General features: G+C 48.0%; 1 protein-coding gene across 1 annotated transcript in view; it reads right to left on the bottom strand.

Moving 5' to 3' along the window:
- LOC118361110 (cadherin EGF LAG seven-pass G-type receptor 3-like) overlaps positions 1–10,168 on the bottom strand; it is a 49,532-nt gene extending 39,364 nt beyond the window's left edge. The window contains 1 exon segment of the mRNA XM_052483058.1: positions 4,521–10,168. Coding sequence (XP_052339018.1) covers positions 4,521–10,113 — 5,593 coding nt within the window. The 5' untranslated portion in view covers positions 10,114–10,168.
- Between the last annotated feature and the right edge of the window lie 8,562 nt (positions 10,169–18,730).

Below are 18,730 nucleotides of genomic sequence, written 5' to 3'. Positions count from 1 at the left end.
AAAGAGCCAAATCCACACATTTGAAGGGGTGTCCACATACTTTTGTGTACATTGTGTAGTTGACAACTACTGTATGTACAGTATATAATGAGAAATGACAAACACACAAATATGCCTGAACACTCCCTACAGGATGTATTTATGTGTGTTGAATGATGCTGACAGAGGAAAGAGAGGGGGTATTGAACCCTCCTGTCTCTTGTGTTTAATAAAGAGCATTACAGATATATTATATAATGGGGAAATCCTAGAACTGGAGCAGGAAGAGAAGGGTCTCTTTACGGACACTGTAAACTGTGTGAACTCTTGCCATCCCATGCATGACCAGTCAAGAACACAATTATGTAAGTTGGACGGAAAACAAAAGTGTACCGCGCACATTTTAAAACCCCCTAGAGTTAATCTAAGTAACATAATAAAAAAGGATCCCCATCAAACTCCGTCAGTTTAAGATAGAAATATCTGTTGTTTAGCATTGAATGAGTCCCAATCCACCGCATCCACCTGTGCTACACTTCCGCATCTGAGGTGAAAGGTGACAGAGCTAGAGCGGTGTTTGTCACACCACGAGACATCCCCGAAAAATCGGTCTTCTCACTAAAAAGTCTGTAGCGCCCGAAACAGTTTGAAATACTAACTATTATAACCACTCCATGGGGGAAAAGTGTTAGGGGACTCGTCTAAAATTGGTACTGTTGATGTGCCTAGCATGTCTACCTCATTTCTACCGGCATGTCACCTGTGCAACTATAAGAGAAAATACTCTAGATCACCTTTACTCCACACACAGAGAGGAATTCAAAGCTCTCCCTCACCCTCCATTTGGCAAATCGGACCATAATTATATCCTCCTGATTCCTGCTTACATCACAAACTCAAACAGGAAGTACCCGTGACACTCCCAATACGGAAGTGGTCCGATGAATTGGATGCAAAGCTACGGGACTTTCGCTAGCACAGACTGGAACATGTTCCGGGATTCATCCGATGGCATTGAGGAGTTGATCACATCTCCGGCATCATTAATAAGTGCATCGACAACGTCGTCCCCACAGTGACATACGTACGTGCGTACACATCCCAACCAGAAGCAAGGATTACAGGCAACATTACAGGCTAGAGCTGCCACTTTCAATGGGAGGGACACTAACCCGGACCCTTATAAGAAATCCTGCTACGCCCTCTGACGTCATCAAACAGGACTAAGATCGAATCCTACAACAATGGTTCTGAAACTCGTCGGATGTGGTAGGGCTTTGGACAAAAGGAACACCTGCGTGAGAATGCTGACTACAGCTCAGCGTTCAACACCATAGTGCCCTCCAAGCTCGTCACTCAGTTAAGGTCCCTGGGACTGAACACCTCCCTCTGCAACTGGATCCTGGACTTCCTGACGGGCCGCCTCCAGGTGGTGAGGCTAGGCAACAACACATTTGCCACGATGACCCTCAACACTGGGGGCCCCTCAGGGTTGCATGCTTAGTCCCCTCCTGTATTCCCTGTTCACTCGCGACTGTGTGGCTGCGAAGGACTTCAAAACCATCATAAAGTTTGCCGACAGACAACGGTGGTAGGCCTGATAACCGACAACAATGAGACAGCCTATAGGGAGGAGGTCAGTAAAACAAATGAGCTTATCGTGGACTAGAGGAAACGGGTTGCCGAACACATCCCCATTCACATCGATGGGGCTGTAGTAGAGCGGGTAGAGAGCTTAAAGTTCCTTGGTGTCCACATCACTAAAGATCTATCATGGTTCAAACACACCAACACAGTCGTGAAGAGGGCATCACACCTCTTCCCCCTCAGGAGACTGAAAAGATTTGGCATGGGCCCTCTTATCCTCAAAGCGTTCTACAGCTGCACCCTCGAGAGCATCTTGACTGGCTGCATCGCCGTTTGGTACGGCAACTGCTTGGCATCCGACCGCAAGGTGCTACAAAGGGTAGTGCTTATGGCCTAGTATATCACTGCGGCCGAGCTCTCTGCCATCCAGGACCTCTATACCAGGCGGTGTCAGAGGAAGGCCCAAAAAATTGTTAAAGACTCCAACCACCCAAGCCACAGACTGTTCTCTCTTCTACCGCACAGCAAGCGGTACCAGTGCACCAAGTCTGGAACCAACAGAACCGTGAACAGCTTCTACCCACAAGCCATAAGACTACTAAACAAGATTGCTAAATAGGTCATCAAATGGCTACCCGGATGTCTGCACTGACCCTTTTTTGCACGAACACACTAACTCTTTTGCACATATGAGGCTGCTACTGTCTATGATCTATCCTGTTACCTAGTCACTTTACCCCTACCTATATGTACAGTACATAGCTACCTCAATTACCTCGTACCCCTGCATGTCGACTCGGTACTGGTACTCCCTGTATATAATCATGCGATTTTCTACTCCCTGTATATAGTCATGCTATTTTCTACTCCCTATGTATAGCCATGTTATTTTATACTCTCTATGTATAGCCATGTTATTTTATACTCTCTATGTATAGCCATGTTATTTTATACTCTCTATGTATAGCCATGTTATTTTATACTCCCTATGTATAGCCATGTTATTTTATACTCCCTATGTATAGCCATGTTATTTTATACTCTCTATGTATAGCCATGTTATTTTATATTCCCTATGTATATCCATGTTATTTTATACTCCCTATGTATAGCCATGTTATTTTATACTCCCTATGTACAGCCATGTTATTTTATACTCTCTATGTATAGCCATGTTATTTTATATTCCCTATGTATATCCATGTTATTTTATACTCCCTATGTATAGCCATGTTATTTTATACTCTCTATGTATAGCCATGTTATTTTATACTCCCTATGTATAGCCATGTTATTTTATACTCCCTATGTATAGCCATGTTATTTTATACTCCCTATGTATAGCCATGTTATTTTATACTCCCTATGTATAGCCATGTTATTTTATACTCTCTATGTATAGCCATGTTATTTTATACTCTCTATGTATAGCCATGTTATTTTATACTCCCTGTATATAGCCATGTTATTTTATACTCCCTGTATATAGCCATGTTATTTTATACTCCCTATGTATAGCCATGTTATTTTATACTCCCTGTATATAGCCATGTTATTTTATACTCCCTATATATAGCCATGTTATTTTATACTCTCTATGTATAGCCATGTTATTTTATACTCTCTATGTATAGCCATGTTATTTTATACTCTCTATGTATAGCCATGTTATTTTATACTCTCTGTGTATAGCCATGTTATTTTATACTCTCTATGTATAGCCATGTTATTTTATACTCCCTATGTATAGCCATGTTATTTTATACTCCCTGTATATAGCCATGTTATTTTATACTCCCTGTATATAGCCATGTTATTTTATACTCCCTGTATATAGCCATGTTATTTTATACTCCCTATGTATAGCCATGTTATAAAATACTTTCTATTTTCTATCTTAACCTTAACTTGGAACATAAGTAAGTAAGTGTTCTACTATTAGTCTACACCTGTTGTCTACGAAGAATGTGACAAATACAACTGATTTAATGCTCATTTGCCTTTCCTCTCCACAGCTTTCTGTCTACACCCATATGTACTGTGCAGACACACACAAACACAGATACAGATACACATGCAAGCACTCGCGCACGCACACACACACACAAAAGAGGGGAAGTGGTGTTGTGTGTTGGTGCCCCAGGGAAGGAAAGACAGACAGATGGATGGAGACAGATATCAGATGAGTACAGGCCTGGCCGGCTGTCCTGCTGGGATCTTAGACCGACTATATTACATCTTAATCTCCCCTCTCTCTAGTCTCAGTAAAGAGCAGAGAGATCGAGAGAGAGAGAGAGAGAGCATGAGAGCCAAAGAGAGAGAGAGTGAATGAGAGAGAGAGAGTCAGAGAGAGAGAGATAGTGAGTGAGAGAGAGAGAGAGAGAGAGAGAGAGAGAGAGAGAGAGAGAGAGAGAGAGAGAGAGAGAGAGAGAGAGAGAGAGAGAGAGAGAGAGAGAGAGATTGTGAAGGGGAGAATAGAGGGGAGGCTGACTGTATTTAATTATAATCTCATAACACTCCAGTCCTAGAGGAGAGGAGTCGGCTGAGAGAGGCTGGATAAAAGCACTGTAAATAGACCAGCAGGCCACAAAAAAACACTGGCCATATAAAAGCTCTTTAACAAACTAAAAAAAATGCATGACTGTTGTACAGTAAAATAAATCATAAACCATCCTTACCAGGAAGTTTATCATTGCATGCCCCTCGTCGCCTATTTCATTTAATTCACAAAAATAACATAAATCATGGATCAAGAGCCTAAGTATCTCAAATAACCCTCATTCGCATTTTCTGACAGGCCCTTCCCACACTCTCTCTCTCAGACACACACACAAACCAACCCCCACCCTCTCTTCCCCCCACACACACAAACCAACACCATCTCTTTCACACACATCTCTCTCTCCCCCTCCCTCTCTCACACATCCAGCCACACTTATCCCTCTGTCTCTCACCTGTGACAGTGATGAGCATGGGGGCCACCAAGGCTCTGTTGTTGTCCAGCTTGCGGCTCAGCCGGATCTCTCCACTGCTGTGGTTGAGCAGCAGCAGGTGTAAGTCGTTTCCCCGGGCAATGGAGTAGTACAGGTGGTCTGACACATCAGGGTCGTGGGCCGGGACCCGGCCGATCACGTCGCTGGGGAAACTATTGGAGCGGTTGGACACAAAGTTGTTGAAGACGATCTGGAAGTCCTGGAGTTGGGGCCGGTTGTCGTTCTGGTCCACCAGCCGGATGCGCACTGTGGCTCGGCTCACCAGGGGGGCTGAGGTGGCCTGGACCACGATCACGTACTCAGAGCGGGCCTCGTAGTCCAGGTCGATGAGGGAGGTGAGCTCCCCGGAGAAGATGTCCATCTGGAAGATCTCAGGGATGTTGCCTTCTACGATTTGATACATGATCTGGGCGTTGGTCCCCTCGTCTGGGTCGGTGGCTGTGATCTGGGCCACCACCGACCCCACAGCGCTGTTCTCCTTCACCAGAACCTCAAAGTCGTCTGCCGGGAAGACAGGAGCGTTGTCGTTGACGTCGAGAACTGTCACCTGGATGTGGACGGGCGTCCGCTGGGGAGGCACACCGCGGTCCACGGCATACGCCGTCAGCTCATAGAATGGAACACTCTCACGGTCCAGACGACGGACCGTGCGTACGATGCCCGATGTGGGCTCGATGGTGAAGTCTCCGTCACCGTCCTCCCCATTCTGGAAGGTGTACTGGACGCGGCCGTTGGCGTGGGCATCTCGGTCCATTGCGGATATCTGTAGGACACTAGTGAAGGGTGGGGCGTCTTCACTGACGGTGCCCTGGTACCTGGGGCTGAGGAACTGCGGTGCGTTGTCGTTCACATCGTTCACATTCACCTCTACATAGGTGGTGTCAGACTTCTGTGGGATGCCGTTGTCCCGGGCGGTGATGGCCAGAGTGTAGGTCATCTGGTCTTCGTAGTCCAGCTCGGCTTGCAGGGTGATGGCTCCGCTGGACGGGTCAATGCGGAACTGGGGGATGTTGTCTTCCAGGAAGTAGGTGATGCGAGAGTTTTCGCCAACGTCATCATCCGTGGCGCTGATGACCACAACTGTGCTGCCTGGGGGGCGGTCCTCGTTCACGGTCACAGAGTAGTGAGCACTCTGGAACACAGGCCGGTGTGTGTTGGCGTCCGTGATGTTGACGTGGACCTGGCATGTGTCATGTAGCGTGCGGTCGGAAGCCGTCACAGTCAGAACGTATCGGCGCTCCTGTTTGTAGTCGAGCGGCAGTGCTAGAGAGACCAGCCCCGACCCCCCGGCTGTGCTTATGGCAAAGCGGTTACGCGTGTTGCCCCCTGTGATCTGATAGGTGACCGCACTGTTGACATCACGGTCGACCGCAGTCACAATGACCACACTGGTGCCCACAGCTGCGTCCTCGTTGAGCCTCACAAAGTACTCTTTCTGCAGGAACTCTGGCCTGTTGTCGTTGACGTCCATCACTGTTATAGTCACGCTGGCTGTGGCGGAGAGAGGTGGGACGCCATAGTCTCTGGCCTCCACCCCAAAGAAGAAGTGTTCCACAGACTCCCGGTCGAGAGACGAACTGACCGTCACCCAGCCGGTGGCGGAGTTAATGACGAAGGGCGTGTCAGGGCTGGTGCCAGTCAGCCGGTACTCCAGACGGGCGTTGTCCCCAGAGTCGGTGTCGATGGCCTGGATATGGAGGATGGAGCTGCCCACGGGGGCGCTCTCCAGCACTGACGCCTGGAACGGCGTGGACACGAAGATGGGAGGGTTGTCGTTGACGTCGGTCACCTGCACGCTGATAATACCTGTGTTATTGGAGAGGGGCGGCCGGCCATTGTCCTGGGCTCGTACCCTCAGAGTGTACTCCCTCTCTGCCTCAAAGTCCAGAGGGGCAACTACCTGGATCTCCCCCGTCACACTGTCGATAGAGAACTGGCCCCGGCTGTTCCCACTGATGATGTTGTAGTGGACGGCCGCGTTGCTATCCTTATCATGGTCCGTAGCGCTCACCCTCAGGATCTCCGAGTGGGGCCGGACGTCCTCCCTGACCGCCACCACATAGCGCTTCTCGCTGAACTGGGGCACGTTGTCGTTCTCGTCCAGCACCGTGATGGAGACCTTAACGATGGCCGAGCGTGGCCCGGGCTCCCTTCCCTGGTCGCTGGCCTCCACGTGGAGGGTGTAGCGCTCGTTGGTCTCCCGGTCGACCACGCCCCGCGTGGTGATCAGCCCTGAGCGGGGGTCGATCTCAAATGCGGCCCGGGCCGCAGCAGCAGTGTCTCCTATGAAGCGGTAGCGGATGTTGGCGTTGGACGGGGCATCCAGGTCAGTGGCTCGGAGCTGCAGGATGGGGTAGCCCTCCTCCACGTTCTCCCGGATGGTCTCCCGGTACTCTGTGTGCTCAAAGATAGGCGAGTGGTCATTGCGGTCGGCCACAGTGATTGCCACCATGGTGGTGCCAGAGAGGCGTGGAGAGCCGTGGTCTGACGCCGTGACCCGGAAGTAGTGCAGGTCCATGTGCTCCCTGTCCAGCACCTGGGAGGTTGTGATGAGGCCCGTGTCAGGGTCGATGTGGAAGTAGTCCGTGGATCTGCTGTTCATGAGAGGGGCCATGGTGTAGCTGAGCCTGCCTGCTTCACCTGCGTCTGGGTCGGTGGCTGACATGGGTATGACTGAGGTGCCTGGGGGCTGGTTTTCTGGAACCTGGACCTGGAAGTTATACTGGGAGAAGTGAGGGTGTCTGTTGGCAGCTCGGCGAGCGCGCCCCACCACCAAAACCTCTTTCCCTCTGTCCTCCTCACCTTCATCTTCCACGGTCTGCCTTCCCAAGCTTCTCTCTCCCCTTGACCTGTGCCTTTCCTCCTCGTCTTCCTGTGTGCTTTCAGCCCCCTGCCACACTTTCTTCCCCTCCTCTTTTCCTCCTTCACCACTCTGTGTCTGTGTGAGGCTGGCCCTCTCCTGACTTTTCTCTCTCTCTCCCTCTGCTTCTACAGTCTCATCTGTCTGGGCTGTGGCTCTCTTTGTTATTCCCTCTGACTCCCACTCCTCCACTTCCTCCCTCCGTGCCTCTCTGGCATGTCTATCTCCCTCCCCCACCTGTAATTTGCCTCCCCCAGACCCCTCCTCAACCTCGCCACCCATATGCCTTTCTGGCTGACTGACACCTTCCTGTTGTAATGGCACCAGTTTACCTGATTTTAATTGCGGGCGAGTGCCCCCCTGGACATTAGTTAAGCTGTCGCCTGAGCTGCTGTCAACACACGCAGTGTAGAGCAATTCTTCAGGGACCAAGCCCAGCTGTGTCTGTGAGCATAGTCCACTCAGATCCACTGGCTCCTGTCTACTATTGGCACCATTTATTTCATGATTCATCTGAACACGCTCCTCTTTGTTTTCCTTGTTGTTGTTATTGTGGTTCTGGTTCTGGTTGTAATTTCTGATATTGTTATTATTGTTGACGTTGTGAACATTCTCCCCAATAAATGGCAGAAAGTGGTGAGCCGAATATACCTGTTTACTTGGAGAAATCTGGGTAGAGGTTTTGATGGGTGCTGTCCATTGTGCCTGTGGTGCTGATCCTATGTGAAAGGGAGGGGGTGTGTAGAGGAGGCTAGTCCGTGGCTGGGAATGTGAGTCTGAGTCACTATCCCGTTCAGCTAGATTGAGCGCCATGGAGAATGAGAAGGGGTTTGCGATAACGAGATCCCTGTGAGTGACACCAGACGTAATTACACCAGCGTGTACCGAGGCTGCTATAGTGAGAGCGGTGATGGAAGAAAATATAGGGGTGACGATAGCTGACTCATTGTGAGCTGGCTCAGACTGGGGATGAGGAACATTCGCTCGAGCAGCCGATTCTGCTGCCTGTATTTCGTCTTGGAATAAGGAAAATGAGCTTGTAGAATTTCTGTTTTTATAACCGGTTCCGTTAGATGGCAAACATAGACTATCCGTGATATTTGTGGTGGGGGGAAATTGAATGTCGAGATTACTCACTTCTATGCTTCCCCTGGGACCTATACCGTTGGCTGAAAGTCCTCCCCCCACATCCATCCGCTGCAAACGACAACACCTCGTTCTGAGGAGAGACCCCCAGGGTAACCCCTTACTCTCTACAAGGGGTTGAGCGCTCTGTTCTCGGCCTGTCAACACTGATATTCTCTGTAGCGGAGCAGCCGGCTCCTTAAGCTTGGCTGTTAGATAAACAGAGGCCAAATCATTATCCACATCATTTTTGTTCACGTGTTTGTTACCTTGTGCCATCCATCCCTTCCTCCTCCTGCCCAGAACCATGGCATGCCCAGGACTGGGGCTGGCGTGGAGCCTGTCTCGGGTATGCCTGAAATAACAACCTGTGAGGGCCATGGCCCATTCAGTAATCCCGGGTGACTGGTAACATCTGGCTGCGCTGCCTGCGGTGGCTGAGGTGAGATAGCATGGGCAGGGGCCTTGCACCACGCTCCTCCCCGTTCTCCCAATGGCTTTAGTAAACGAACGATTACAACCATCACTGGTGAGATCGATAACATTGTGACTACTTAAATGAGAACAAGCACCGGTGGCCACCTCGCCGGAGTCCAACGCATTATTGCCCAAATGAGAGTGAGGAGGGGCCCATGGCTGCTGTCCAGGTGGTTGCTTAGCTGTAGATATTTGCTGTGTTGGGGGAAGTGGCCGGTGAAGGGTCCTTGTAATCCTTTCAGAAGCCCCTCGAAGGTCTTTAGCAATCTCCGACGACTCGCTTTCAGATCCCTGGTGTTGGCCGCGCACAAAGACTCTCCCTGTGTCGGGTTTGGCGGGCGGCAGAGAGGGTGGTGACCGCGCGCAATCTCTAGTCCTTTGTATATACCGCTTTTTGGCCTTTTGAACCAACGAACAGAAAACAGGTGAAACAACGCCCCTCTCCCCACCGCTGCTCCTGCTCCTACCTGCAGGTTGGGGGTGCCTGACTCCATTCCACGGCCCTCTCGCACCTCCTTCTTCGGTGCACAACGGTTCAAAAGGGTCTCCGTGCGCCCCCTGCCATACAAAAGGACTCCACACCGGGAATGCTGGTTCCGATTGGAGCCGTCCCGATGGGAGACGTTGTAACGTACACCTGGGGCAGATCACCGAACCACTGCTGCTCGCCAAGACCCCAGCTTCCCTTGGATGGCTCGGTGTCTCAGGGCAGGGTCCCGGGCTCCAACGACAGGTCCCTGCTAACTTCCCCGGGTTAACCGCGAACAAAGGGCTGAGGAGCAGGTGGAGAAGAAGTGGTGAGAGCAGGCTGGAACCCAGTAGCAGTGCAGCCATTAGTCTGGTAAGATCCTTTCTCCTTCCCCCTTTCTCCCTCTCACCACTCTCTCTTTCTCTCTCCCTCTCTCTCGCTCTCTTCCTAGTGCGTCTCTCTCTCTTCCGTCGCCGGCTAGGTAGCCAGCTCCAGCGGCACCGCCCGACACCTTCCCCCGTGCTCCCCCGTCTCTCCGTGGGCCCGGGAAGTTGGCATTTACTCGCTGTGTTCGGTAGAACTCGGTCTGTCGGCGTCAGGGGTGCAGCAACTCTCCCTTTCATTCATATCCAACATGGCTCTCAGCAGACCCTGGTGGTACTATCCATCCTCGCGTTACGCTCTCCTCCTCTCAACACCCCTCCCCCTCGCTGCTTTCTTCCTCCGCCTCCCTGGTTTATTCCAGCTCGCAGGGCTGTTAAACCACCGTATCCGCCATAGCCACAACTGGATGGCGACTCGGAACTATATCTCACTCGCATTCATATTTTAGTAAACCCATCTAAATCCATTCAATTGTACATAGGCTATAGCGGAACATAGTAGCAATGAAGCATATGAAACCTAATGGCATTTGTGGTAATAGTTATAAACATGTAAGCTTTATTAAATATTCAATTATAACACAGGGGCCACTTTAAATTATATGTATTATTGCACATTTTCTGTCACTTGTAGCCTGATACATTTCAAAGACAGTTAGGCCCATGTTATATAGCCTACAAAAAGGAATTGAGCCTCTCCATGACGTCATGCTCTGCCAACACATCGATGAGTAATTAGTAGGCTACCAATGCATTGCTTTTCCTGCGATAATATATAATATAATATATGCCATTTAGCAGACGCTTTTATCCAAAGCGACTTACAGTCATGTGTGCATACATTCTACGTATGGGTGGTCCCGGGAATCGAACCCACTACCCTGGCGTTACAAGCGCCATGCTCTACCAACTGAGCTACAGAAGGACCACAATGGGCGATGTGGTCATCACCCGTCACTTATTATTTGAATCAAACATGAATTCATATGAATATGACCAATATATTTCGTTGTATTTACAAAGTGAATTAAAAGTCGTTTATATGGAAATATCTTTTTTTATTTATTTTTTATTCCAAATTCAGTCACATAATCCATTCTGATGGTATATTCTACAACCTAAAATGAAATCCCCACATTTTGGAAATGGCTGAGGGAGGGAAGGCGTGTCTGGCAGCCTTGACTTGCATCATCGGATGTGTTGTGGCACAAAAATAGTTCTGCTATGAAAACCAATCTGTGTTTCTCTCAGTCTGGCTGTCGCCGCCGCCACGGTTGGAGCTGATCCACGCATGTTGAAATATTCATGCTCCGACCACAATAATAAAGTGCACAAAAAAAAAATCAAAACCCTCGCGCTTTATGTTCTCGCTTCTATCCTTCTCTCGGAGCTGAGAACAGTAAGTAATTAGGCGCTAGGAAGCGAGGGCCAGGCAGTCAGCCATGTTGGGTATCATGGCTTGCCATGCCTGCACACCAACAATAATTGCTGTGAAAAGTAGGTTAGGTTATACTGGCGAGCCGCCCTGTCCGTGATTAGGACACGCGCAAAGTCGTCTAGACAAACTGGCGCTTGTAATATTATACTGAAATAGTGGGATGAAGAAAATCCAAGTAGGCTACATTACAGGCTACGATTCCATGATTTCCCTACGTTTAATATAAATAATGTATCCGGATATAAACACATTTTTGTATTAATGGAAAGTGCCTGAAATGTGAAGTGACACCAAAGCAGGGTGCTGTAAAATTGTATCTGTTCATAATGTAGCCTAAAACTCTGAGCCATGGAGTACTATATGTTCAGCATTTCACCCGAGCTCAGTGTCAATATCATTAACTTAAGAAAAAGGGAAGTAATGAAACGAGACAAAAACTTGATGGGATGGATGAGCAGGCAATGGGACATTTCAGCGTTACAAAACCATGGACCACGTCCATTTAAACAATGCTGAAAGAAGCCTACACTAGGAAGCCCAGTCGAACACTTTAACCAAATAACTGTACGTTTGGGCAGTCCACACCGTGGATTTCTTTCCGAGGAGAAATGACTAAGCCAACATGTTGGGTCATTTTTAGTAGCGCCATGACCGACCTGATTATATACAGCACCATGGACAGTTCCAAATCAGCCTGCTGCATCACTCGGCCCATTTAAGTCTACATAAGACATGTTAAATGATCATTCTTACTCAAAACATTTCACAAATATTAGCTTTTACAAAATTGTATGAAATGACACAAAAATAATACAGGCTCAGGCTTTGTTATGCAGAGGCCAACCAACTACGCAACATTGCTCTGGCAATACAACATTAATTTTTAAGAGCAGTAATTAGTCAGCTATATACACTCCTCTTGGTTAATGCACGTTTAGCCCTACGCGGGTGCTTATGTATGTGCACGCATGCGTTTTAGAATGTATAGACACAGCACCCTTTTCAAGATGCGGGTGTGTCCAAATTTAGCTGCTTGGCTCCCCTCCACGCAACGGTGGATCAATAAGCTCTGACTCCTAAATGGGGGGGGTCTCCTAACTGCGCAAGCCGCCATGCAAGACCCTGCTTTCCAACGGTGCGAGTTGCCATGGGAACAGTGAAAGTGGGGGTACTTTTAGCCTCTGGTGGATTATACCCCTCGGAGGGGTTGAGTGTGCAGGGATGGAGGGGTGGTGTTGAGGCTTTCTTCACCCATTTTGCCTGCCAGTCACATACTCCGTAATTGCATGCCCCCGGCCCCTCTCTCCTTGTCTGACCAGGCCCCGTTCCACAGTCGCCAGATCCTTCCCCCTCCCTGAAATCCTGAGCGGCAGGTGGTAGCGGAGGCCCGGTGTGCATCTGGCCTCGACCGGAAATGATGAGGCAGTAATACATTCATGAGATGTGACGGAGGTGTGATTGGGACGGACATAGATTAACGGGTAATCGTGTCGTTTGCCAGCCAATCGCCTGGTGTCATTTACATCTACAATTTATGCTAGAGGAGGAGGACAAGGCCCTACCCTTCCTGTCACTCAGACAGGTTGACACAGAGGGTCGCTATCCGGGAAGCCCCCCTCCTTCCCTCCCCTCTCTCTGTACAAGTCACGATGCCATATGGCGACAGCTGCGTGGCATGTGCGGGGTGATTGTGTGATTCTTGCCACAGTTTATTGGGCCTGTGGTTGCGTGTGAATAATAATCCTCAGCAGGCTTCACTGACTTGAATAGCATACCAAACAGCCATCAAAAGATAAAGGGCCCTTAGCTCTCCTTGATCTCACAGTTGATTAGTGACCATTCATGTATTCATTGGTCCAGACTCAAATTCTATTGCAACCTGTTTCCCTATCACGTGCAAGGTGTGTGCTTTCCTTCCCTTGCCTTCAATAGAGTCTAAACCAAAAGGATGCTGATGTCATTCATTATTTGAGGAGATTAGCCATATGTGATTCAACCACAGGGCCCGTAGGCCTATGTTCATTATCTGACTGCTAGTTTTATAGATTCAGACAGGGACCTAGAGCTTGCCCAATTTGATCATGATATTATTGATCTGCTTGCTCTGCCATCCTACAGTGAGGGAAGAAAGTACTTGATAACCTGCTGATTTTGTACGTTTGCCCACTGACAAAGAAATGATCCGTCTATCATTTTAATGGTAGGTTTATTTGAACAGTGAGAGACAGAATAACAACAAGAAAATCCAGAAAAAACACATGTCAAAAATGTTATACATTGATTTGCATTTTAATGAGGGAAACAAGTATTTGACCCCTCTGCAAAACATGACTTAGTACTTGGTGGCAAAACCCTTGTTGGCAATCACAGAGGTCAGATGTTTCTTGTAGTTGGCCACCAGGTTTGCACACATCTCAGGAGCAGTTTTGTCCCACTCCTCTTTGCAGATCTTCTCCAAGTCATTAAGGTTTCGAGGCTGACGTTTGGCAACTCGAACCTTCAGCTCCCTCCATAGATTTGATGGGATTAAGGTCTGGAGACTGGCTAGGCCACTCCAGGACCTTAATGTGCTTCTTCTTGAGCCACTCCTTTGTTGCCTTGGCCGTGTGTTTTGGGTCATTGTCATGCTGGAATACCCATCCACGACCCATTTTCAATGCCCTGGCTGAGGGAAGGAGGTTCTCACCCAAGATTTGACGGTACATGGCCCCGTCCATCGTCCCTTTGATGCGTTGAGGTTGTCCTGTCCCCTTAGCAGAAAAACACCCCCAAAGCATAATGTTTCCACCTCCATGTTTGACAGTGGGGATGGTGTTCTTGGGGTCATAGGCAGCATTCCTCCTCCTCCAAACACGGCGAGTTGAGTTGATGCCAAAGAGCTCCATTTTGGTCTCATCTGACCACAACCCTTTCACCCAGTTGTCCTCTGAATCATCCAGATGTTCATTGGCAAACTTCAGACGGGCACGTATATGTGCTTTCTTGAGCAGGGGGACCTTGCGGGCGCTGCAGGATTTCAGTCCTTCACGGCACAGTGTTACCAATTGTTTTCTTGGTGACTATGGTCCCAGCTGCCTTGAAATCATTGACAAGATCCTCCCGTGTAGTTCTGGGCTGATTCCTCACCGTTCTCATGGTCATTGCAACTCCACGAGGTGAGATCTTGCATGGAGCCCCAGGCCGAGGGAGATTGACAGTTATTTTGTGTTTCTTCCATTTGCGAATAATCGCACCAACTGTTGTCACCTTCTCACCAAGCTGCTTGGCGATGGTCTTGTAGCCCATTCCAGCCTTGTGTAGGTCTACAATCTTGTCCCTGACATCCTTGGAGAGCTCTTTGGTCTTGGCCATGGTGGAGAGTTTGGAATCTGATTGATTGATTGCTTCTGTGGACAGGTGTCTTTTATACAGGTAACAAGCTGAGATTAGGAACACTCCCTTTAAGAGTGTGCTCCTAATCTCAGCTCGTTACCTGTATAAAAGACACCTGGGAGCCAGAAATCTTTCTGATTGAGAGGGGGTCAAATACTTATTTCCCTCATTAAAATGTAAATCAATTTATAACATTTTTGACATGCGCTTTTCTGGATTTTCTTGTTGTTATTCTGTCTCTCACTGTTCAAATAAAACTACTATTAAAATGATAGACTGATCATTTCTTTGTCAGTGGGAAAATGTACAAAATCAGCAGGGGATCAAATACTCCCCCCCCCCCTCACTGTTTTCACAAAACACATATAAATTTAAACAAATTGGACAGATTTCTCTGCCAAATAAACATATAAAGCAAATAGAATGAACATCTCTTGATATGATGAAGAGAGCAGCAGGATCCCACACACACACACACACACACACACACACACACACACACACACACACACACACACACACACACACACACACACACACACACACACACACACACACACACACACACACACACACACACACACAGGTCACAGAGTTTTGTTTATAAAAATAGTGGGAGGATGAAGGGAGAGTGGTAGGGAAAGAGAAGTTAATGTTCAGTGTGGGCAAACAACAGTAAACAAATATTTTACAGACTGTGAGAGTCTGTGTGTGTGGGGGGGGTGGGTTTATGGGCCAGCTGTGTGTCCTCTCTTAGTCAGCCAGTGACCCAAATCACGGAATAGAGAGAGAGAGAGAGAGAGAGAGAGAGAGAGGTGTGGGGGTGAAGCGTGGGAGAGAGAGTGAGTTGACATTTAAAAAAAGAGAATGAGGAAAATGAATTCACCGCAGAAATACATAAAACCGTACATATTCCCTACAGTCCCTGAACAGCCTCCATCACCATTGCTCTCTCACTATACATGCACAACTCCCCAAGCACATTCCCATAGAATGTATCAAACTGCAAATATTCTAATGAATGTGAACATTCAGGTAAAACACGGATGTAAAAATTCCATTGAATGAAATCATTCACTTTAAGGGAACATTCAGGACATAAATCCACATTAGCATATTACCAACGCCAGATCAAATTGAATCCTCAAAATACAACGTAGAAACACAGAGTCACTGTAATAGATATAGATTGAGATCTACACTGAGCGTACAAAACATTAGGAACACCTTCCCAGTATTGGGTTGCATCCCTTTTTGCCCTCAGGACAGCCTCAATTCATCTGAGCATGGGCTCTACAATGTGTGGAAAGCGTTCCACAGGGATGCTGGCCCACGTTGACTCCAATGCTTCCCACAGTTGTGTCAAGTTGGCTGGATGCCCTTTGGGTGGTGAATCATTTTTGACACACACGGGAAACTGTTGAGCATGAAAAACCCTGCAGCGATGAAGTTCTTGACACTCTCAAACCGGTGCGCCTAGCACCTACTACCATACCCGGTTCAAAGACATGTAAGTCTTGCCCATTCATCCTCTGAATGGCACACATAAGCAATCCATGTCTCAGTTGTCTCAAGACTTAAAAATCCTTCTTTAACTTGTCTCCTCCCCTTCAGATACACTGACTGAAGTGGATTTAACAAGTGACGTCAATAAGGGATCATAGCTTTCACCTGGATTCACCTGGTCAGTCGATGTCATGGAAAGAGCAGGTGTTCTTAATGTTTTGTACTCCGTGTATATCAGTAGGCTTTATGAGATCACGAGATTCAAGAGCACTATAATGGGGGCATTGCCACCTGAGACTTACCCCACACCAGTGTGTTGCCAGTGTTCATATTAAAAGTTCTGTTGTTCTTTGGGGGTGGGAAACTGTTTTTTTTCCATCAGGAGTGTGACAGTAAAGACATGAGGCGAGCAGAATCAACAACCTATGCATCAACAAGACTTTGTGAGAAGGTGGTAAATGGGCAAGACAAAATATTTAAGTGCCTTTGGACGTGGTATGGTAGTAGGTACATAACAATGGAAAACTGTGAACGATTATCACCTTGAGAGGGTGGTAATCGTCCATCTTGAGAGGGTGGTAATCGTCCACCTTGAGAAGGTGACAATCGTCCACATTGAGGTGGTAATCGTCCATCTTGAGAGGGTGGTAATCGTCCATCTTGAGAAGGTGGTAATCGTCCACCTTGAGAAGGTGACAATCGTCCACATTGAGGTGGTAATCGTCCATCTTTCGAGGGTGGTAATCGTCCATCTTTCGAGGGTGGTAATCGTCCATCTTGAGAGGGTGGTAATCGTCCACCTTGAGAGGGTGGTAATCGTCCATCTTGAGAAGGTGGTAATCGTCCACCTTGAGAGGGTGGTAATCGTCCACCTTGAGAAGGTGACAATCGTCCACATTGAGGTGACAATCGTCCACATTGAGAAGGTGGTAATCGTCTACCTTGAGAAGGTGGTAATCGTCTACCTTGAGAAGGTGGTAATCGTCCACATTGAGAAGGTGACAATCGTCTACATTGAGAAGGTGACAATCGTCTACCTTGAGAAGGTGACAATCGTCCACATTGAGGTGACAATCGTCCACATTGAGAAGGTGGTAATCGTCTACCTTGAGAAGGTGGTAATCGTCTACCTTGAGAAGGTGGTAATCGTCTACCTTGAGAAGGTGGTAATCGTCTACCTTGAGAAGGTGACAATCGTCCACCTTGAGAAGATAGTAATCGTCCACCTTGAGAAGGTAGTAATCGTCCACCTTGAGAGGGTGATAATCGTCCACCTTGAGAAGGTAGTAATCGTCCACCTTGAGAAGGTGATAATCGTCCACCTTGAGAGGGTGATAATCATCCACCTTGAGAAGGTAGTAATCGTCACCTTGAGAGGGTGATAATCATCCACCTTGAGAAGGTAGTAATCGTCCACCTTGAAAAGGTAGTAATCGTCCACCTTGAAAAGGTAGTAATCGTCCACCTTGAAAAGGTAGTAATCGTCCACCTTGAGAGGGTAATAATCCTTGCCCTAAGTCAGAGCAGATCCACTGAGGCCAGGGCCCAGTGAGACACTGCAGCCGGACCTTGGAGGTGGAAACACAAAAGTCTGAGCCTTTTTGGTAAAACACCCCGGGATAAGTCTCAGGTGGAAAGTTGCCATAACTACCAGGTCTGAGAGTTAGCAGAGCCACGGCGCTGTCAGGCTGGATCTAACCCTAACTGGATCACAGTCAAGTGAGATCAGGGTGGATGGAGGATCCCTATCACACTACTGTGGTCTGGGTTGCATCAGCCTGGCACCTGGCGGCCTCCGGCCCGGGTCACACTGGATCCATTTCAGACGGGAACCTGACTAATCCAAAATGGATCAGCAGCAACTGAATGGACGGAGCTCTATCCCTAGGCCTTTATGGGACTTTATTAGCATTAACTAAGGAAGTGTATTATCCCTATAAGCAGAGCTATTCAACTAGGGTCCTGGAGGACTTGAACCCAGCAGGGCGTCCTCGCAGCCCCGGCCTCATGCTGACTGTAAATCATTATTGCTGGATGTGCAGTTAGTTTGATATAGGAGCTTCCTAACCACGTGGCTGGTTAAGAGGATATTGGATTAAACCAAAGTGCTGTGAGAAGATCAATACCCATGAACAGTAATGTGATCTGATCAGATATAGTATTAAGCAGCCTTCGGCCTATTTTCTTGGCCCGTGAATATGTGAAGAGGGTAGACCTATGCGCGCACTTCCATGCACATGCGTACATAAACATGTCTGATAGAACAAAATCAGGAAATACATAATTATACACAGTTATAATCATAATGTACGAATTCAGGGATTCATTCAAACAATGGATGGTCTGTCACATTTGCTCACAATTAGGTATCCAGTACACAGCAAATCATGTTCAACCAATTCCCTATTTTGTATTCAACCAGGGTAGAGCAAGGAGGAGAGAAAGGAAAGGGAGCAACAGAACGAGAGCGGCAGGGAGAGGGAGAGAGAGAAAAAGGGCTGGATGACAGCTGTTGCATGAGGAGTTTATCTGATTCAATCT

Source organism: Oncorhynchus keta, chromosome 28, assembly GCF_023373465.1.
Source record: "Oncorhynchus keta strain PuntledgeMale-10-30-2019 chromosome 28, Oket_V2, whole genome shotgun sequence".
Classification (NCBI taxonomy): domain Eukaryota; kingdom Metazoa; phylum Chordata; class Actinopteri; order Salmoniformes; family Salmonidae; genus Oncorhynchus; species Oncorhynchus keta.
This window is presented reverse-complemented; position numbering and strand designations above follow the sequence as displayed.